The sequence below is a fragment of the Dermochelys coriacea genome, chromosome 2 (genome assembly GCF_009764565.3).
Source record: "Dermochelys coriacea isolate rDerCor1 chromosome 2, rDerCor1.pri.v4, whole genome shotgun sequence".
Classification (NCBI taxonomy): domain Eukaryota; kingdom Metazoa; phylum Chordata; order Testudines; family Dermochelyidae; genus Dermochelys; species Dermochelys coriacea.
In genome coordinates, this window is record NC_050069.1 from 75,845,845 (window position 1) to 75,869,661 (window position 23,817).

At 40.5% G+C, this 23,817-nt stretch overlaps 1 protein-coding gene across 3 annotated transcripts in view; it reads right to left on the minus strand.

Moving 5' to 3' along the window:
* The window catches only part of MAPRE2 (microtubule associated protein RP/EB family member 2), a 153,736-nt gene that overhangs the window by 46,727 nt on the left and 83,192 nt on the right, over positions 1 to 23,817 (minus strand). For all 3 annotated transcript variants that reach the window (XM_038391743.2, XM_038391740.2, XM_038391741.2), the window contains one exon: positions 12,358 to 12,485. In XM_038391743.2, the coding sequence (XP_038247671.1) occupies positions 12,358 to 12,478 (121 nt within the window). In that variant the 5' untranslated portion in view covers positions 12,479 to 12,485. The remainder of the gene's footprint in view (positions 1 to 12,357; positions 12,486 to 23,817) is intronic.

The following is a 23,817-nucleotide window of genomic DNA, read 5'->3' on the forward strand; positions in this document are numbered from 1 at the left end:
CACTGCACGGGAATGCAAAAAAGTTACTAACTGACGTCGGAACTATGGCAACAGAAACTCGATCCTGAACTGGTAACTAAGCAAAGAAAGAAAGAACTGATTTGATTGGTTCTAAAATGTAGTGTAAAAGCAACATTTTTTAACGTGTTTAAGTGACTTCAGAGCCTAAGTCAGGGGTGGGCAAACTTTTTGGCCAGAGGGCCACATATGGGAATAGAAATTGTATGGCGGACCATGAATGCTCACAAAATTGGGGCTGGGGTGTGGGCTCTGGTTGGGGATGCGGGCTCCGGGCTGGGGCCAGAAATGAGGAGTTTAGGGTGCAGGAGGGGGGCTCTGGGATGGGGCGGGAGACTGTGTGTGTGGGGGGGTGTAGGCTCCAGCTGGGGGTGCGGGCTCTGGGGTGGGGCTAGGGATAAAGGAGTTTGGGGTGTAGGAGTGTGCTCCCGGCTGGGACTGAGGGGTTTGGGGTGCAGGGAATGGCTCGGGGTATTTCAAGCGGCTCCCGGAAGCAGTGGCCAAGGTCCCCCACTGGCTCCTATGTGGAACCGCGGCCAAGCGGCTCTGAGCGCTGCCCCGTCTGCAGGTGCACCCCTGCAGCTCCCACTGGCTGCAGTTCCCAGCCAATGGGAGCTGCAGGGGCATCACTTAGGTCGGGGGGGGGGGGGCAGCATGCAGAGCGGAGCCCTCTGGCTGCCCCTACACATAGGAGCCAGAGGGGGGCCATGCTGCTGCTTCTGGAAGCTGTGTGGAGCAGCCCCCGACCATGCTGCCCAGATGGAGTGCCAGAGCAGGGCCATGCCACTGCGTCCAGAAGCCACGTGGAGTGGCCCTCAACCCTGGTCCCCGGCTGGTGCACGGGAGCAGGGCCCCCGACCCTGCTCCCACCCTAGAGCACTGGAGCAGGTAAGCCCCAGAACCTGCTCCCCCAAAGAAGCTTGAGGGCCGGATTGAAATGGCTGGAGGGCCGGATCTGGTCCACGGGCCGTAGTTTGCCCACCCCTGGCCTAAGTCCCATTGATTTGCAGTGAGAGATAGGTTTCTAAGTCCTCTTGTGATTCTAGCCCATAAGAACCTAATTGCCACTTTAGACGCCTAATTCCCAGAATCAGATCCCACTGAAATCCATAAAATCTTCACTCATCTGCCTCCAAAACCCACAGGTACTAAACTTGCTAAGTACCTAAATTCAGGTAGTAAAAGTTCCTTAGGTGCCTATGTTTCTGCCTCTAAGCACGTGGACCACACAGCCCCATGCAAGGCAGCTGGACTCATAAGGTCCAGAGTGTTTCATGAGTCAGGAAAAGAGGAGCATTCTTCCACCTAAGTCACCTGCAGGGGCCCGAACAAGTAAGCAGGCTCTGACCTCACCTACCAGATTGGGCCCCAATAGGCGAGTTTACACCAACCAGCTGGGGGAAGAAAGGAGCAAGAGGAGCTCCCTCATAACTGTTAGCTCAGCCAGGATATGGGAGACCCCACGTTCAAGTCCTCTCTCTACCTGAGGGCAAAAAGGGATTTGAACGTGGATCTGTCACATCTCAGGGGAGTGCCCTAACCACCGTGCTCAGAGATATTCTGATGTGGGCCTTTCTCCATCTCTCCTGTTGAGGTTAGTCCACATTGAACAAATAATCAAAGAATCACAGGGGCTGGGGGAACAATACATGCACAAGAACACATGCACAAGCAAGCATGCCAATGACTCTGTAGCCAGAGGTTAGAGCACTCCCAAGGGAATTGGAAGACCTTTGATCCAATCCTTCTGCTTCAATAAATTTTTAAAATTATTTAAACAGGAGAGATTGAGGGATGCCCATATCAGAATATCCCATAGCCCACTGGGTAGGGCACTCGCCTCAGAAGTGGTAGATCCCAGTTCAAATCCCTTCTCCACCTTAGACAGAGGGGACTTGGACTAAGAGCTCCCACATCCCAGGTGAGTACCTGAAGCACTGAACTGAAAGTTATGAGGGAATTCCTCTCCCTCCCTGCTTCTTGCTAAAGAGACATAGGTGTCAAACTCCAAGAGAGGGTTTGCAGCTGAGAATTCCAAGCAGAGGGAGGCACCTCATTGCAGCTTAGGCAAGAAACCACTCAGCTTGTTGGCTTTTTATGAGTCCTATTCTGGGGCACCCTTCTCTCCCCATTTATTGTAAATGGAGCCAAGGTACCTAATTCAGGCTTTGTGAATCCCAATGATTTTTTTAGGCACCTAAAAGTTAGATCAGTGTCACCACACCTAAGAGTCTTTGAAAATGGGACTTAGGCACTTTAGAAATGTTACCCTAAGGTCCAGATTTTTTTTTTTTTAAGAGGTATTTAGGTGTTGCTGTGCCTAACTCATTTAAGACCCTAAATCTATTTTTAAAGTGAATTTCAGCACTCAGGAGCCTTAAAACCCATTGACAGTTGATGGGATTTAGGCTCGTATGTGCCTAAATCCATTCTGAAAATAGACTGAGGCTTCTAAATCAGTTAGGTGTTACAACACTGAGCATAGCAATGCCTACATGGCTTTAAAAATCTGTGCCTAAGTATCTTCACATATTCTACTAATAAATTGGATACTTAAGAGACTTTTTCTTTAAAGATTTTTCAACTATTCCGTAAATTAAAAAAAAAACAAAATTAGATACAAACCCCTGCAAATTATAACAACAATGAAGTTGTGACAATCTGACCATGTAGATACAAAATTTAAGATTGATAATCCTCATGCTTTATTGGGAGAAAAAAGTGAGCACTGAACACACAAAGTAATACATTAAAAATGAAAGCCCAGCATTAATTAAAAATGGGTGTTAACATTGATGGGAAGGGATACACCTTGTGTGTTCACTGATGGGTCAAAAAGAAGCATCTTGTAATGAGCATACATGACATAATAGTTTCGGTGAGAACAGAAACAACTGCAGAGTACAGCAATGACTGTTTTAGAACTACATAGCACTTGAGGCTTAAGTTTCATATTTTTAGACTTCCTAGAATTGCTTTCCTGAACATGATTTTAATGTTCCTATTTTCAATGGCTACACAGCACGTTAGGCATTAACTTTCTGTCTTTAGATAAGATTTAGTAAGCTAAAAATTTTGAGAAAAAGCAAGTTTCATTTTGTTTAGTTTAGTTTTGAAGAGCCTTAATGGAATGTTTCATCTATTCTCACGCACCTTCATGCCACTCTTATGATGCTTTTAAAAAACATCTTTGGCACTAGTAGCATGAAAAAGTCATGCTAAATGTATCCATATGTTTAGGAATTTAGTATGATGCATGCAGTCCCCATGGAGTAACAGAAGTTATTGAATGCACATCAAAAAACACCTAAGTGATTTAGGAGCACAAGTTAATAAGACATGCTTCTAAATCACATAGGTGCTTCTGAAAATCCAACTCCATATATCTAAGAGTTTGTGTTGTGATGCAACCAGGTATCCACTGAACACTTGAATGAAATAATGCATTCTGGATTGTAAGACCTCAAACTCGTCTTTCCTTAAATAGTGCGTGTTAGCTTCAGGCAGTCAGTTAAAAAAAAAAAAAAAAAAAAAACCTAAAAAAACCCTGCTTGTCAACTTCCTAATCGCACAAAACCAAACACCCCTGCCCGGCCCCTTGCCCTGAGTCCCACCCGTGTCCCGCCCCCACTCACTCCATCCCTCCACCCTCCGTCAATCACTCGCTCATTTTCACAGGGCTGGGGCAGGGGGTTGAGGTGCAAGAGGGGGTGAGGGCACCGGGGTGGGGCCAGAAATGAGGGGTTCAGGGTGTGGGAGAGGGCTGGCTCTTGGGTGGGGCTGGGGATGAGGGGTTTGGGTGCAGTAGGGGGCTCTGGGCTAAGTGGAGCTTAGGGGTTCGGGGTGTGGGAGAGGGCTCCGGGCTGGAGCAGGGAGTTGGCGTGTGAGAACTGGTATGGGCTCTGTGCTGGGGGTACAGTTTCCAGGGTGGGGCCAGAAATGAGGGTTCAGGATGCATGAGAGGCTCAGGGCTGGGGCAGGCAGTTGGGAGGAGGTACAAGGTGCAGGAGGGAGTTTGGGTGCAGGAGGGAGCTCAGAGCTGGGGGTTGGGGGACAGGAGGAGGTGCGAGTAGAGGCTGTGGATGGTGCTTACCTCAGCCGATTCCCCAGAAGCAGCGACATGTCCCTCAGTTCCTACATGTAGGGGCCAGGCGGCTCTGCACAGTGCGCACTGCCTCCTCTCGTAGGCGCCACCCCTGCAGATCCCACTGGCTGTGGCTCCTGGCCAATGGAAGCTGCAGAGTCAGTGCTTGGGGCGGGGTCAGTGTGCGGAGCCTCCCGGCTGACCCTCCACCTAAGAGGCGAGGGACATGTCGCCGCTTCCGGGAAGCCTCGCGGAGCCGGGTACGGAGCCTGCCAGCCCCACCCCAGCCAAAAACCAGACAGCTGGCAACCCTAACTGCTGTGCTTATTCAGTATTTCAGGATCAGTAATACTTATTCGGAATTCATTATATTAAATTTGTTTTTCCTAAAACTTCTCCTGTCTAAAAACTCATTTTAACCATTTTGTTCTGGACATAATGTGTTCCATAATAATTCTAAGCTAAATTTAATAAATAAAGGACAAGTAATGAAAAAGCTTCACATGGATAAAAGTCAATTTAACTTTAAAAGTGACAGTTTGAGAAGAAACAAATAATTTTAACAAATATGCAAAGTTGTTGTTTTATTTTTAAAATTTTATTCCTTGTGAGTTTTTGCTGAATTACTATTAATGCCCATGAAAGAAAATAACTGGTGTCTGTTTAGAGTTTATGAGTAGCTGCTTGGCAAGCTCTCTCATGAAGCTCTGCACATGGTCTTAAAAACTGATTGTCAACATCCACTGTACTCTAATGCTAAACATCATATGGGAAACATTAAGGAGTCACTTACACTGAGAGTCTACTGTGTAGCAGGACCTCAATACAGTATGGTAGTGCCTTTAAACATGGTTCAGTTTCACAGCGCAGACAGGATCAAACTATGTTTTAATCATGTTTTCAAGTCACATTACAGCCTTCACTTTGCAGGGCTGCAATGTGATTAGAGAATAATGCTGAAATATGTTTCAGTTCTGCCTGTACTGCCAACCGAATGTTTGGGAACAACTGGTCTAAAAGGGTCCCACAGCACAGGCTTTCATAGTGTGTACAAAGGAATCTTATTTATTTGGCTTAAAATAAATACGTTAAGCAACATGTACCCAAATATTTATGTATCCTTTTCCATCAATTAAAAATACATTGAAAAAATGTTAAAGCAAAACAAGCACATTCCCCTCTTGTATACAATGACAAGAGAACAAAACATACTTCTTCCCACTTGTGGAATCCTCAAGTAAACTTCACCCCAGCCACCCTCAGCCTTGCTCATAAGAAAGGCCCTACCAAATTCAAAGTCCATTTTGGTCAATTTCAGTCATAGGATTTTAAAAATCATAAATTTCAGCTATTAAAATGTGAAATTTCATCGTGTTGTAATTGTAGGGGTTCCTGACCCAAAAATGAGTTGGGGAGTGGCTGCAAGGTTATTGTAGGGATGGTTGCGGTACTGCTACCCTTACTTCTGCGCTGCTGCTGGTGGCGGCTCTACCTTCAGAGCTGGGTAGCTGGAGAATGGTGCCTGCTGGCCAGGAGCCCAGCTCTGCAAGCAGACCAACTGCCAGCAGCAGCACAGAAGTAAGGATGGCATAGTATGGTATTGCTACCCTTACTTGTGTGCTGCTGTCTGCAGAGCTGGGCCCTCAGTCAGCAGCCATCTCTCTGGCCGCCCAGCTCTGAAGGCAGTGCAGAAATAAGGGTGGCAATACTGCCACCCCCCCTAAAATAACCTTGTGAGCCCCCCTCCAACTCTTTTGGGTTAGGATCCCCAATTTGAGAAATGCTGATCTCCCCCATGAAATCTGTATAGTATAAGCTAAAAGCACACAACACACCAGATTTCACAGGGGCAGACCAGATTTAACGGTCAGTGATGTGTTTTTCATGAACGTCAATTTGGTAGGGCCCTGCTCAGACATGGTCTTTACAGCATGCTCTGAAGGTAAACACATTTGTGTGCATCAGACCAAAGGAAGTATTAGGGGAGTAGATTCTAAAGTTGAGGTTTCCCCACAGAAGAGCCTGGCTGACACGTCCTTTTATGTTAACACTGAAGGAGCTTTAGTTCAAAACCTCCACTGATTTTCCATTGTGGCAAAATAACCTCTGGGGGAAAGGCTGTCTCAAATAGTGTGGTTCCAGACACAAGGAGAATAACATTCAGCAGCCCCCTGTGGATGGCATGAGAAATATAAAGTTGAGTATTATGCTGAAAGCACTTGGTAATAGTTGCATGGATTGTCAGTGTCAAGAGACTTTCTTTGAACAGGGGACCGACATGTACTTCTTTTAAAGCAACTGGCATCCTGCCCTACTCAAAGGAGATGGAGGATCTAGTACTTCCCCACTGGACTCCACAAGTCAGGAGAGACAAAGATCCAAAGTACAGAATGCAGCATGAAATTCTCCCAACACATCCAAAACCTCCAGAAGTGACCCTCGCTGTAATGACCTAATTTTTGTCCTAGTCAGATGTTACTCTGCATCCATGGACAAAGCAAACAGTTTGAGAATCAACAATTGTATCTGCAATGTGACCAGAAACGTCCTCAGAGCGGAAGGGACTTGTATCAACAGTCAAGCAAAGAAAACGCAGATTAACCAAGCTATTCATCACTTGAAATAAATTTTCTGATCAAGACTTTGCAGATACCATAGTGAAGACAAGTGCCATGATATAAAAATTCCAAATGTCAAACTGTGTGTTGGTTTTACAATGTGGACAGGCATTCACTAAAGACAAGGTAGAGAATTACCTATTTTATACACACACGTATACATACATATATAATTAATTTATATACAAGTCCTCTCTATTTTCATATAGTCTTGCATGACTCATTTAGAAAACACATTCTAATACCACACCAATACATTCACAAGCGATCTTATAACAAAAAAACTCAATCAACTGTGCATACACCATGGAGGAAAAACAATTTTATTCAAGACAGATTAGTTATAAATCTTATTTAAAACCTATTTTTACTCATTACAAAAATAACTTGACCCTTGGGAAAAGTACGACAATGGAGTTTGCCTTCTATTTGAACTAATGTAACTTAGAAATAAGGCTGCTACGTCTAGGGATCCCAATGCATTAAAACCAGTTAGGTTTTTTTTGTTTGGTATAGAGGAATGACAGTCTACAGTGCTCTAGATCCTTAGGAGAACATTATGACAGTAGATTGACATGCTATAATGACACATGCAGTTGAAGATACACATTTTCATATTCAGCTCAACAATCAAAAGCAAAACCAATTCAACCTTTTTGGCTAGAGACCAAGAATGACAAAATACACACCCCCCCCCAAAGTTAAGATAATTCCAAGGCATTTATATTTTGGAGAGTGTTCCTTGTCTATGTTGTCAAAGCTAAATTAACAGAGCTGCAGACTAAATTTAGATTCTCCAGGGCTGAATTCATCCATAACCCAGTCCTTTTGGCACATCACTACTACAGCAGGCATTCTGAAAGCACAGGGGACACTACGCTGCACTCGACCTATTTAGCAAGGACAAAAACACGTCCAAGACTCAAGATGAATACAAATACTGTGCAACTGTAAAAGCAGCCTCTTCCTTTGCTGCTTCTCATCCTAGCTCTATTCATCTAACCAGTTACTGGGAAACAAACTGGTCTCTCTGCAGTACATACACTATTGTGTATGCCACTCCTTAACTACTCAACAGCAATGAAAAATGAAGAAAGAATCCAGTGGCCTTAGCTGTTCTTCCTTCCATTAAAAATTGTCACCTGAAGCTTTTCACTGCAGTATTTATTTAGAACTCAAAAGCGTACCTAAAGGCACAGTGTCATCCTATTGTTCTTTCTTTATACTCAAAATGTTTAAAACTGTCTCTGAAATGTATGCTTTACTCCAGTGTATGCAGGACCTGAATGCCATAATTTCAGCTGGCATCAGTGGGAGCCAAGGATGTTTATCATTCTACAAAACGGAGCTTTAGTGTTTTGCACTTAAACAGTAGATGATTTTTCCCTTTTTTTTTTTTTTTTTAAATTTGACCCTTTAGTTAGCTTTTTCTGGCATTTGGATTGCTTCTTGCTGCCAAAAATGAGCACAAATTGAAAATGCGTAAGACTGCATTACAAAACGTAATGCTTTTTTATTATTGTTATTATTATTATTATTATTATTATTATTAAAGAAAGCAAAACACCCTTACAGTTTTTTATTAGGAGATAAAATCCAGTTATCTTAGTTGCTCTGTAGCTCACTAGAATACTGTGAAATGCTTCCAAGTGTTACAAAGTTTCCCATATCCTCCTTCCCTTTGAAGTCTTCCAGAAATGCTCGTATTTTATGGAAACTAATGTAAAACTGCATGAAGGTTGCAAATGAGTTAAGGAATGATGGCTAAAAGAATGCTAGAATGAATGAATTAGATCAGCCGTCCTCAAACTGTGCTCCATGCAGCCCTTGCTGGTGGTCCACAGACAGCTCGCTAGTCACAGGGTGCTAGCTTGCCTCCTTGCTTTCATCTGCTAAACTGCATTAAAAGACAACTAAAAGAAAATACAGCAAGTGCTTCCTTAATATTACTTTGCCATGTAAACAATCACTGTAGCTGCCACAGGAGTTTTCTTTAATAACATGGGTGGAGGAGGTGACAGGGAGACAGGTCTGTGAAATCACAAATGGCAAGGGAAGTGTCCATCAGACTGTTGTGGTCTACATTATGAAAATTGTTTGCAAGAACCTGTATCAGTGTCAATATTTCAGACACTGAAATCTTTTTCGACTGTAGAAACTTGGACACACCAAAAAATGCAAGACTGAATCCTTGACTGGATTCTTACCTGAGCATTTAGGGAGTAGAATAAGAATGCCTGAGGAAAAAAATATAAAGCTAAAATCTCAAACTGAATTGGTAAATAAATGTAAAGCAATTTGGTCTATCAATGTTTGACTATAAAAATAACATGGGAGAATGGAAACAATATACAAGGACAGAATCTGAAAGTTAATACAATCCCAGATTTCATTTAACACTAAGTACGGAAAAGGTGGAAATGAGAACTCTGATAAAGCAGCCTTTTTTCAGTTCCTCCCCTGTGATACACCCTAAAATCCTTGCCTGAAGGCAGAGAGATAGTGCCTGTGAGAACGTCTCGCGTAATAAAACAGGACAATGAATTCATAGCATTTTTCCTGCCAACGATGGACAATCCAGCTTTAGAGATTTAAGATCTCTAACTTTCACTGCATTCTCCACATTTAAGTTTTTTTATCAACTATTTTTCCTTTTTGGTTATGGAATTATATCATGAAAGCTCTTATTTATGTCTGCAAACATTCAAGAAGATGGGGTATTAGCTTCGAAGCTTAACTTCAGACATTTCAGAAGCATCTGAATGGTCATACAGGAACAAATTAATAGCTCATCCTGTCCACTATGGCTTCCTGTCTTAAATCGTGACAAATGCTGGAAGTTTTGGGAGAAGGTGTCTATCCTCATGTACCTTATTGCGTCATATTATATGTTTAGATACCAATATTTTGAAACAATTTGCCAAAACCAATATTCAGACAAATGTATGGAACTTAATTAAAACACCAGCTAGGTGTAGTGTTTTTGCTTCAACTAGACACTCACACAAAAAAACACAACCCAAGAAGATCTCGGTTTGGCAAAAACAACATGCTATGATGCAATATTTTAAACTAATCATCTTATGTTTAGCAGCTATATTAGTTACACTGACCTGTACTGTATCAACATGACTTTCACAAGTCCTGTAGTGAAATTTGCTTATGTATGGAAAGTGGACAGATTTCTGCAAGTGAGTGGGTTGTTCCTTCATATCAGTTTTGGATTGTTTGGACTGCTCTGTGGAGCTTATATTCAGATAATTTAGAATCACAAAAATGTAGGGCTGTGAGTTCTTGAGGTCGTCTTGTCTACCCCGCTGCCACTTATATCTAGACCATCCTTGTTAGGCATTTGTACAACCTGTTCTTAAAAACCTTCAATGACAAGGATTCCACATCTCTTGGAAGCATATTCCAGAGCTTAACTATCCTTATAGTTGGAAAGTTTCCTTAATATCTACCCGAAATCTCCCTTGCTGCAAATTAAGCCAATTACTTTTTGTCCTACCTTCAGTATACATGAGGAGCAACTGATCACCATCCTCTTTGTAGCAGCCCTTAACATATATTTGTAGACTTATCAAGTCCTCCTCAAGTCTTCTTTTCTCAAGACTAAACATGCATAGTTTTTTAAAGCTTTCCTCAGAGGTTATATTTTCTAACCTTTTATTTTTGTTACTCTCCCCTCTGGACTCTCTCCAGTTTGTCCACATCTTTCTTAAAGAGTGGTTCCTAGAATGGACGTAGTATTCCAGCTAAGGCGTCACCACTGCCAAGAACAGTGGGACAGCTACCTCCCATGTCTTCCATACAACCCTCCTATCAATACACTCCAGAACTAGCCTAGCTTTTTTCACAACTGCATCACATTGTTGACTCACTCAATTTGTGATCCACTGTAACCTCCAGATTCTTTTCAAAGGTACTACTGCCTACCCCATTATTCCCCCATTTTGTAGTTGGGAATTTGATTTTTTTTTTTCTTAAGTGTAGTTCTTTGCACTTGTCTTCACTGAATTTCATCTTGTTGATTGTTGGACTAATCTCATCCTACCAAGTGCTTGCAATGCCTCTCAGCTTGGTATCACGGGCAAATTTTATAACTATACCCTCCACTTCATCATCCAAGGCATTAAGGAAAATATTGACTAGTTCCTGACCCAAGACAGACCTCTGCAGGACCCCATTAGATAACATCACCCCAGTTTGAGAGTGAACCCTTGATCATTACTCTTTGAGTATGGTCTTCCACTCAGTTATGCATCACCTTATAGTAATTTTATCTACACCACATTTCCTTACTTTGCTTATGACAATGTCATGTGGGACTCTATCAAAGCCTTACTAAAATCAAACTATATCAGGCCTGGACCTTTCCCTTCCCTTCCCCTCCTCCCCCAATCCACGGGCCCAGTAATCCTGTCAGAGGTTCTTGACAAATCCATACTGGCTATTACTTATAATCCTATTATCCTCTAGGTACTTACAAAACAATTGTTCAATCATTTGTTCCAGTACCCAGTAAGCTAGCATTTTGGAGGACATGATTTACCACATCTTTCATGAAAATCTGACTGAGATGGACACCTACAGAAGAAGTGGTAAGTAAAAATCAAATATCTAATATGGATCATTCTTACAATAAAATTTCAACCTGGTCAACAGATCTTATTTTTGATGAAGTGGTTACATGGATTCAGTTGTCCTGAATCCCCAAAGCACTGTCTGAGCAGATATGAAGTCACACCTTGCCAGCTAAAGAGTTTGGAGCAATGATCTTATTAGATCTCCTTCACAGAGACACTTTTCATTTTGAAAAACTACAAACAGAAGCCATGATGCAAGTGACACCGCTCACTGCCCATAACTTCCACTTTCCTAGCTGCCACCTAGTTACAGAACCTGCTGTTTTACAGACAACTTGCAACCTCTACTTTTATTAAATCATGGAGTACCTCAAAACATCTTCTCTATCCTAGATGTCATTGACTGCATTGCCTACAGCAAGGGCCTGTCATAGATGCAGTGGAAATAAGCAGATGTGCCTGGCACATTTTAGGAACACCTTGCAGCAGTTAAATGATGCTTTCTTCAAACCAACTATGTCCCATTTCATTTCATATCACCACTTTTGTGTGATGTTTTGTGTGCCCTCCAACAAGGATTTCAGGACACTTACCACTGGTGAATAACCCCTGGCGTATTTTATTCATCTGGGTACCCATCACTGCATTACTGTATAATGTTGCTTTCACATAATATAATTCCCAGTTTTGGACCAATGTTTTAAAGCTTCTTTCTTCAGTAACTGTACTATACTTTTAATACAGACATTCTCTATTGCATTCCTTTCCTTTGCTGCTTAATCATCATATTTATTACTAGATTTTATCTGCAGCTTTATCTAGACTCTTCATGTTCTGCATTCATTTTGCTTCCTCAAACAACCTTATCCTTCCATAACTTATTTTTAACTCAGCTACACAAAACACATGGTTGGATATATTCTTCAGACTGTCTTCCCTCCAGAGAGCTATCCTCTGACACAGAAGGCATTAGAGGTATACATTTTCATCAAATCAGATTTTTAGGTTCAAACATTTTATGAATATACAGTATTTTAAAATAATATCTTACCTGAACAAAGTTGTTCGACTTTTGTGTAGTTTAAAGCTACTATGTCATTAACCCATGCAATGATGTCATGTCTGCTCATAGTCTCTTGGGTTATAGAGGTAGAATACACGTTGACCGCCATTCCCCAACTAGAAAATAAAAGTTAAATAAATAAATCTGCTTGACATTTGAATGAATTTATTTGATAAATACATTTTTAAAAGAGCAAGTTTGATGTAATTTCAATTAGTGCCAGTGAAGGAAACAAAATTGCACAGTCTGTAAGAAAAAGCCTGCATTAAACACACCTTTTCTCTTTTCTGGAGAAAGGAGGCTAACTCCACTTAAATTTTATAACTCACTTTGGCAAGAGGTGATCTCCCAAAGGTCCCCTCCTATGCCAATTATAGCAGAAGGGCAAAGGGCAAACTTTAAAGAAGAGAATATCATACAAAAGTTTGTGGCATTTAGTTAGGATGGTAGCTAGGATGATGGCAATTCTTTTTAGCGTAAATCTACTAGGAGCAAAGCTGAAGGGTAATTCAGAGAAAGCATGGTCTAAAGGAATTTGATCAGGACTAGTGATCTGAGACTCTGAAGTTCTAGTTCTGTTTGCCACTTACTGCTGTGTGACTCTGCAGTCATTTAATATCTCTATCAGTTTCTCCAGCTACAAGTTTCCTTATCTAGGTGCTGTGATTAGTTAATATACATAAAGCACACTGAAGTTGCATCCGATGAAGTGAGCTGTAGCTCACGAAAGCTTATGCTCTAATAAATTTGTTAGTCTCTAAGTGCCACAAGTACTCCTTTTCTTTTTGCGAATACAGACTAACACGGCTGCTACTCTGAAACCTGAAGATGCATGATATTCTACAAGTGCTACATAATAAATATACTAAACTATACAGATCATAATAGTTATAAGCGTGACATCAGCTCAGGACAATTATTGTAAAATAAAACAGTTTGAATACTCTGGAATGTAATGGAAAACAAAATATTTGAAAAAACATACAAAGAAAGAAAAGCTGTAAGCTTAAGTGTGGTTTTGTTTATGAAGGTGACTAAAATTAGCACCCTTTAACTCAATATGATATATGTTCCTTAAGCATATTTGGAGCTCTCTCTCTTGCTTTATTGATAAAAATAAGCTTTTCCTACTTTCACTCTGGTTAATTCTACAGATCCAATACAGTTAGCTACAGTGGACTGAGCCAAATTCTTTTCTGATTCATGCATCAAATTTCTTTTAATTAAGTGCAATATGTTTCCACCACTCCTTTTGTGCTGAAAAACATATCAGCTCACTATAAAGTTTGCCTCCAAATTCTATTCTTTCTATTTGAAATACAGCGGACATGCCTACACTATAGCCACTCAAAGTATTTTCTGGGGAAATATGGGAGGAGTCATGACCATGCCAAAATACAATGTATGGTATGCTATCCTGCAAAAATCAAAATAATTTGACACAGAAAATAGACAGTAAATTAAAAAAAATCTCTCAGTAGCAGTAACCTGCCATCAGCAAAAATCCATGGAATACTGTAGACAAATATAAACATTTCCATGGATGTCCAAATGGAGGAGCTGTCAGTAAATGGGGTGCATAAGCTTGCTCGCAGACAACAAGACTGGAAAAGCTTGCTACATATCCATACACCCTGGACCTTTACTATAGATTTCCCCATATTTGTAATTGTGCAGTGCTCCACATCTTTCTTAAAAGATTATTCATGGGTTAACAAGTTTTCAAATGAGTGAATTTATTGTAATGTGCCCAGGAGTCCATCCAACATAACATCATCTAGTGGGGAAACCCGAGGTAAGCGGACTGATTTTGGCTTGATTTGCCTAAGATGCTACCAAGGTAGCCATAGCAGTAATGAGTTGAGCCATGAACTACAACTCTCTAGGGAAGAGTGGGACCAGGCCAGAGTTGCCCAGGAAACAGAAGATGGACCAGACTGGAGCTAATGCGTAATCTTTAACGGTTCCTGGGGATACTGAGAGATCGTCAGGGCAATTTAGATAGATATCTTTGAGGAGATTGTGCTAATGGGAATACTGTTTGAAAAAGTTAACAGATTCTGGGTTAGAGGGACTCTGACTTAAGTGACAAGTCACAAGGATCTTGTAAATTGGAAGTACTTATATTTGAAGTCTAATATTCAATATACTTTAAGATGTTTACTGAGTAAAATGGTTTGTCCTCTTAATCCCAATGAGTGGTTCTAGGAATTCTTGTTCAAAGTAAGGCTTGTAAGTTGCCCCTTACCAAGACAGAATGAACCACCTCAAGATGACGTTGGTAAAATTTGTAAAATTCCAGTTTATTCTCCATTTTTAAAAGTACATTTCAATCAATGCATCCGATGAAGTGAGCTGTAGTTCACAAAAGCTTATGCTCAAACGAATTTGTTAGTCTCTAAGGTGACACAAGTCCTTTTTTTCTTTTTTCAATCATTTGTACATTTCTGAAAGAACTGGGAATATTAATTGCTAGACTACTGGAAACCTGCCACATTTTCAGAACTGGAAGCTCTGAAACTCACAAAACTGCTTTAAATCTTCAGCAAAAGTGAAATTTTATTCTTAGAAGTAAAAAGATGGTTTGTGGGGGACCCACTGCTTACGCCTCAGTGATTCCTTATAGAAAATGCTCAGTTTGCTAGTTTAACTGCCAGCCCTGAAATTCAGCCTTGGATCTGAGAGTAAAGCTGGGTTCTCTCTCTCTCTCTCTCTCACACACACACACACACACACACACACACACACACACACACACACACACACACACACACACACACACACAGGTTCTATTTGCCAAATTATGCTCTCAGTGAAGTAATCCCTGGGTAGTCCCATTGTTGTGTTGACTGCACTAGTGCTGAGGGTTTTTCACTTGGTAAACATTAAAGCAGGCACAATTTTTCAACATCTGGACTGAGTTGAGGAGCACTGACAAGGATTTAGCAACAAGGAGAGCCTGATTACGTTTAAAGGCCCATTAATTATGGCCTGTTAGAAACTTAGCTCCCAAGGCCAGAACTGAAGAGAGGTTGGGTAGGCATAAATTTGTGTCTGATACTGAACATTACCTGAAATTTGAACTTAATTTTTGCCAACCCTGAGACATGTGGGATTCCTTTTCTCCTTTCTGAGCTAAAGAAACATCAATAGAAGATTTTCATCACTGTGGTTTTAGTATTAAAGAATACAGTTGACCTGTTGACTCTAAAAACAAATAGCCAAAGAAATCTTCAATGAAAATTTAATACGTTAAGCTACTCTTTTTTAAAAAAAATCATTAGTTTTTCCAATTACCAGCAGTTTGGGGCCAGCAAATTTAGCCCATCAGAAATACAGTTAGACAAATATCATCTGTCAAGAAGGAAGAGAGTAATAAACCCATCATAGCACTCTTCCAAAAGCTAATACCGAAGAAAAACCCACAATGCTTATCTTCAGTGACAGTGGTAACATGAGCTACATGCTATACTACACAGAAAGCACAACTCCACATAAGGAAAACTGTGCAAGGAAATTAACAACATGAAATTTAAAAGGATGCCCTGAAGTAGCTCTGTAATTTGCATAGTTGGTAAAATAGTAAGAAAATATTTTATTACAATCAGGGGTCAAACACAAATTTCTTAAGGTTAATGCTAAAGAGATGATAATTTTATTTTTACAAGACTAGATGTATATTTTTGCCCATATCATGCCAGCTTTTAAATACGACCTATTTTAAAATAGAAATTTTCCATGAAGTCAATGGGGGAGAGGGACTTCCATCCAATCAAACAACAATAAAGCCCTTTATTTGCAATGGTTTATACTGTATTGCATTCCTGAATCTTCCTTTATATCTAGGGTGACCAGATAGCAAGTGTGAAAAATCGGGATGGGGGTGGGGGGGTTATAAGGATCTATATAAGAAAAAGCCCCAAATATCAGAACGGTCCCTATAAAAATCAGGCCATCTTTTTTTTGAAATAGTTGACAATGTACCACTAAATTCTTTGTACACCACCCTGGAGTTTATTCCAATGGAGGAGGTTTTTTAAATAAACAAAGGAAAAGCTTAGTTGTAAGATCACATTTAAAGTAAGTGTGTTCTAAATCAGTGCTCATTTCCTGTACGGACGCTCACACAGACTATCTTACTATAAATCAACAACTATGCAGGAAAAAACAATCCACTATATGTAACATGGGCCAAATTTTCTAAAGAGCACAGTATCCAACATGCTAAGCTCTTTTGAGAGTCTGAACCAAATTTAAAATACATTCAGTAAAGTGCAACATAATGGCTAAGCAGGCAGAAAGCTGTGTTCACAACTACTGACCAAGCAACTAAGAACTTGCAGATTTTATTATGTTTGTTACCCTGGCTCACCAACCCTTCCCATGCCCGCTCATTTGCATCTTCAACCTATTATGTTTGTCTTTTTGACTGTATGCTCTTTGGGACAGGGATGGTCATTCATTGTGTGTCTTCACAGTGCCTAGTTCAATGGGATCCAACCTCACTCTAGTCTTTAGGCAAAACCACAATACCAATGTTCAGCAACAACTAGAGATAGGAGTTAGATCTGGAACTCCATCTTGGGCCTTCCATATCTCATACTTCATAAACATTCAGAGCAGAAATTTGCTGCTCACTGACCAAACAGTAAAGAGTTAGAAAATGTGCTAGTTAGGAAAAAAAAGTCATTCATTTCAATTATGAAAACCTTAAATTGAAATCCATAGAATTGCTAATTAATATTTATCAGTTTTCACATTATATTATTAATTCAAGCCCTGTTTCAGCAAGACACGTATGTATATGAGTACCTAAGCACTTGAGAGTCTCATTGATCTCTTCGGGTACGTCTACGCAGGGCTGGGAAATTGCTGAGCAGATGTTTGGGCTCACGCTGGAGCCTGAGCACTGGGACCCCACAAGGGTGGGTGGGGTCCTTAGCCCAGGCTCCAGAGCAAACCTGAATGTCTACACTGCCATTTTTAGTCCTACAATCCAAGCCTCAGTCAGCTGACCTGGGCCAGCTACAGTTATGTCACAGGTCTTTTATTCCAGAGTAGACATATCAGGATTAATCAGGTGCTTGAAGTTATGCACATGCTTACAATAACCTGATGCATCAGGGTCTTACTAGTTTAGGATATCCCTTGATAATACATACTCTGATCCAAAACAAAACTAGATATTTGTGTGTGGCACAATATATATTACAGGGTATGATAAAAGTGTTCCAGAAATGCTTACAGATAATTATGACCAATAAGAGAAATCATCATCCAGTTATATTTGGGGAGAACTTTCTGAAAGTGAAATATTTACTTAGCAAAGTTTTTTTTTTCCTAAAAAGCAAACAATTGTTGGCAGGAGAAGTTATTTCTACCAAAAGCAGTAAAAGAGTCCAGATAAAGGATAAAACAAGCGAGGAATACTGCCAAATTAGTTTACCCATTTTATGCAATGTATGAAACTATTATTTTTCAAAAAAACAGAGGACTTTCATAGATGCTAGAAGTAGGAGAGATCTGTGGATAAATGGATAAAAAGATTGCTAAAATGGGAAAATCTTGTTCTGATAATGCCAAGGGAAATCCTTCCAGAAGTTCTCCCTGACAGAACCTAAGATACACATTTTGGATAAAAGGAAAGCTCTCCCAGGAAAGCTGTTGAAGCAAAAGGTATGAACAAATAGGCCAAGATACAAGTGAGGCTGCCCAGGTCTGTGTGGGAAGTCCATTTAAAATTAATAGCTTCTGCAAAAGAATAAAAAGCCCAAAAGCAGCAGAAAAACAGAGAAGTTTATGATTCACACTGGCCATTTTTCTATGGGAGAAAAATTATTGATGTCAACATGAACTGGGGGGGGGATGGAGGAGAGAGGTTGTTTTAAGATTAGACCTTTGCTGCTGTCTTAACATAGATTATGTACAGATTCAATGTTCAGTTTTGATCATTAGAGAGGCCAATTATACTCCTCCTGGGGTTCCCTGTATTGAAAACAATTTCTGGACATAATTTGTGCAAAAAGCTGCAGCACATCCTGCCAACATATGATGCGCACTCTCCAATTTTCAAGCCACAACATATTCCTGTACCAAAATCAACTGCAAAAAACAAACAAAAAAACCCCCAAAACCACAGAATTTTCTCATAGGTCACAGAACCTGTAACTGAAATGAATTATGTAGCAGGTATTACAAATTCTCTAGTCTAGTCAATCACCATAAAATATACAAAAGATGAAAATCACCCTTCTTACTTGGTATACTTCTCTCCATACCCTAGCCAATACATCAAACCTTTAAAAATAGTGAAGGTCATTCTCTGTGCATTAAGAAAAGGAGTACTTGTGGCACCTTAGAGACTAACAAATTTATTAGAGCATAAGCTTTCGTGAGCTACAGCTCACTTCATCGGATGCATTTCCGATGAAGTGAGCTGTAGCTCACGAAAGCTTATGCTCTAATAAATTTGTTAGTCTCTAAGGTGCCACAAGTACTCCTTTTCTTTTAAAAATCAACTTCATGAAAAAACTCGCACAGATACAGACAGACATCATCTTCCTCTCCAAATGCAAACAGATGGACATCATACCGAAAGGACTGAAGGTAAAAAATCCATTACAATCTACATACCACACAGACTATGCTGACAGCTTGTGCCACACACTCTCAAGGAAACTGCGGATCAACTCTCTGTGCATTGTATTCTCAAGTGTTACCAAACAGATTTGAAATAGCATGTTAATTTTTGTAGCAAACTTTGATGTTCTGACCCAGAAAAAAATTAAGGTGTTTGGATCTCAGTGATTGGTTTGAGACCAAATTTAATTAAGTACTACACAAAGTGTAGCATTATACAATAGCAAATGGTTTGCTAGATAGAAAAATGCATACCACTTTATTCAGACAAGTTTTCCAGGTCCCAAAAGCACACCTAAAAACGTTCAGACAATACCCATTGGGGCTTTGGAGCCAAAACCTTTAGAATAACCCAATATATAGTCCCGCATTATATTATTTTGCTATTGCTTGGCAAGATAATTTTGCTTTAAGTTTATTCACTGAGCCGACTGTGAAAGTTAATACTTTGCATTATTACAAATTAAGTTACACATTTCATACAAGTGATGTAGTTCTTAAAAACACTTTAGGGCACCTCAAAGAATACAAGCCATGTCCAATGGTTTCTTTGAATTTTATATATTTTGAGTTTCCACTCTCACCTCTGCACAGAAAACTGACAATTTTTTTCATTCTTTGGCTACTTTCTCCATACCTTTTCCTGCTGTTTTTTACCACTACAGTATTTTGCTGCAAGTCAGTAAATACAGTATTTGATAGGCCTTCAAAACTGTACAGACAAATCTATATTAGACCCAGCTTATGCATAACTACAAACTGTGTGCTGTTTCTTAGTGTTTATGTACTTACATATGCACTGTTTGTAGTTAAATAGTTAGCAGATAACAGTATAACATGATCCAATGGCTAGATGTTGACACTAGACAAATTCAGACTGGAAATAAGGTGCACATTTTTAACACTGAGGGTAATTCATCATTGGAAGAATTTACCAAGGGTCATGCTGGATTCTCCATCACGGTCAATTTTTAAATCAAGGTTGGATTATTATTATTTTTTTAAGATATGTTCTAGCTCACAAGGTATTTTGGGGGAGTTCTATGGCCTGTGGCATACATGAGGTCAGATAGTGGTTCTTTCTGGACTTGGAATCTATGAATATGTTGTCATATCTTTGGAACTAACATGGATTGAACATGTCTGCATTTGATCTGTGTAGATAGCTTTCCACATCAACCTTCACCAATGTAGTTTTAACTAAGTTTGGCTAAGGTAAAAGTACTGGAAGACAGCTATCAGCAGTTTGCCCTAAATGGATGTGGGTCCTAATCTTTAGAGGCAAATATCAGCTTTATAATAATTGAACTCCACCGCATTAGTGTCTATACTCTTATTAGTTGTGTGATGTAACTTGCAATGGAGCTTGTGCTCACAAACATAATTGGGGTTTGGACCACCCAATCTTCTTTATGTACTAGAGCTCACACATCTTATGAGAGAAGAGCAGCAGCAGTGACCAAAGAGACTCATTAAGACAGGAACAGGAAAATTTAAGGTAGAAGTATGAGATGTATATGTTTTTATATATCTGAGCAGCTTGGAACCAATAATTCACAATATACAATACAAAATGGTATCTTACAATGATGGTTGGAGCAATACCCGGTTGGATTTCTGAACTGGCCGTAAGGTAGGAATTTAATGTGGCAAAGCTTAAAGTGTCAGTGAGGTAAAACTTTCAAAACTGGCCAGACTTTATTTAAATTACCACCACTGAGCTGGTCTTCAGCTCCAAAGAGTTAAGCTTGAATTGCTCCTTTGATGTTTTCTTCCAGAAGAACGAGATTAAATCTATAAAATTTTCAATGAGCTAGGCACTGGCAATGGTGCTTGATTCCCCTTGTTTCAGCACTTTTCACATTATACATCTGTAGATTATTCATTCCCTATATTAAATCTGAGTTGTAAAATTTTAAAAATCTACATAAAATTTAGATAAGATCACCGAGGATGAGTTCTGATCATCTGTGACTGCAATAATTTGAAAGAGAAGATTAATAAATCTGTGGTTGGTCCCCAATGAAACTAAACTTGAACCCACCAAGAGAGACTTTGGATTTTAGATTCTCTGGATACAGTTGTTCAACTCCTATTTAAATTAAAAGGTTGCTAGGCACACTTATGAAGACAATACAACTGTATATGTGGAGCAATTTACAAAAAGCAAAAGGTGTCATGATATAAATACATTGCCGCTTTATTAAACTCCTGGTTTGGATGCAGCAGACAGCAGATCAACCCATGAGTAGATTATCTTTTGTTCTGGGCAGAAGATGATTAGCAGTTACACATCATGCTTCTCACCAGTATAGAAGATTTCAAAGTGCTTTAACAAAGAGATAAAGATTTTATCCCCATTTAACCCATGGGAAAACAGGCACTTTTCAAAATTGGCCTTTAATTAGGAATGCCTAAAACTTGAGATGCCTAAGGCCACATTGTCAGAGATGCTGAGCACCTGCCACCGTAACTGGCTTTCACTGATCTTGTGGGTCCACAGCCACTCTAAAAAGACTGGGTCTGTGCAGGCTTTCCTTCAGTTCTAACTTTAATTCCCACTCTGCAATTCCAGTCCAGAGACTGCCCAGGGTGTTTAGCTGCCGGGTAGTTTTCAGATGGACAAGATTCAGCTAAAAGAAAAGGAGTACTTGTGGCACCTTAGAGACTAACAAATTTATTAGAGCATAAGCTTTCGTGAGCTACAGCTCACTTCATCGGATGCATTTGGTGGAAAAAACACAGGAGAGATTTATATACACACACACAGAGAACATGAAACAATGGGTTTATCATACACACTGTAAGGAGAGTGATCACTTAAGATAAGCCATCACCAACAGCAGGAGGGGGGAAGGAGGCATTTGGTGACAATGTATACCTTCAAATCAGCGGCACTGCGATGGGTACCCGCATGGCCCCACAGTATGCCAACATTTTTATGGCTGACTTAGAACAACGCTTCCTCAGCTCTCGTCCCCTAATGCCCCTACTCTACTTGCGCTACATTGATGACATCTTCATCATCTGGACCCATGGAAAAGAAGCCCTGGAGGAATTCCACCATGATTTCAACAATTTCCATCCCACCATCAACCTCAGCCTGGACCAGTCCACACAAGAGATCCACTTCCTGGACACTACGGTGCTAATAAGCGATGGTCACATAAACACCACCCTATATCGGAAACCTACTGACCGCTATTCCTACCTACATGCCTCTAGCTTTCATCCAGATCATACCACTCGATCCATTGTCTACAGCCAAGCGCTACGATATAACCGCATTTGCTCCAACCCCTCAGACAGAGACAAACACCTACAAGATCTCTATCATGCATTCCTACAACTACAATACCCACCTGCTGAAGTGAAGAAACAGATTGACAGAGCCAGAAGAGTACCCAGAAGTCACCTACTACAGGACAGGCCCAACAAAGAAAACAACAGAACGCCACTAGCCATCACCTTCAGCCCCCAACTAAAACCTCTCCAACGCATCATCAAGGATCTACAACCTATCCTGAAGGACGAGCCATCGCTCTCTCAGATCTTGGGAGACAGACCAGTCCTTGCTTACAGACAGCCCCCCAATCTGAAGCAAATACTCACCAGCAACCACACACCACACAACAGAACCACTAACCCAGGAACCTATCCTTGCAACAAAGCCCGTTGCCAACTCTGTCCACATATCTATTCAGGGGATACCATCACAGGGCCTAATCACATCAGCCACACTATCAGAGGCTCGTTCACCTGCGCATCTACCAATGTGATATATGCCATCATGTGCCAGCAATGCCCCTCTGCCATGTACATTGGCCAAACTGGACAGTCTCTACGTAAAAGAATGAATGGACACAAATCAGACGTCAAGAATTATAACATTCAAAAACCAGTTGGAGAACACTTCAATCTCTCTGGTCACTCGATCACAGACCTAAGAGTGGCTATCCTTCAACAAAAAAGCTTCAAAAACAGACTCCAACGAGAGACTGCTGAATTGGAATTAATTTGCAAACTGGATACAATTAACTTAGGCTTGAATAGAGACTGGGAATGGATGAGTCATTACACAAAGTAAAACTATTTCCCCATGGTATTTCTCCCTCCCACCCCACCCCCCACTGTTCCTCTGATATTCTTGTTAACTGCTGGAATTAGCCTACCTGCTTGTCACCATGAAAGGTTTTCCTCCTTCCCCCCCCTGCTGTTGGTGATGGCTTATCTTAAGTGATCACTCTCCTTACAGTGTGTATGATAAACCCATTGTTTCATGTTCTCTGTGTGTGTGTATATAAATCTCTCCTCTGTTTTTTCCACCAAATGCATCCGATGAAGTGAGCTGTAGCTCACGAAAGCTTATGCTCTAATAAATTTGTTAGTCTCTAAGGTGCCACAAGTACTCCTTTTCTTTTTGCGAATACAGACTAACACGGCTGCTACTCTGAAACCTGTGAAGATTCAGCTAGTTAGCAGGATGAAATCACCCAATTAATTTAATTTTTGACCTGTGCAGGATTCTCACTTGCATATTCAGAGCACTGACCTACTGAACCACTCATGTCTGTGGGCTTCAAGATAAGGTACTGTAACACTGCATACTCATCCTCACTGGGGACCTAAGCAGATTCCAAACTCCCCACATACTTACTAACAGCTAACTATGTATATAGCTCATTCAAGCAATAACAAAGCAGGAGTGAGGAACAGAACAATTTATGAAGATTCAGTGGGTGTAAGCATCAAGGAGGAAGGGAAACTACTTAGAGTGGTACAAAGGGAATGACTAGAGGGAACAGGATA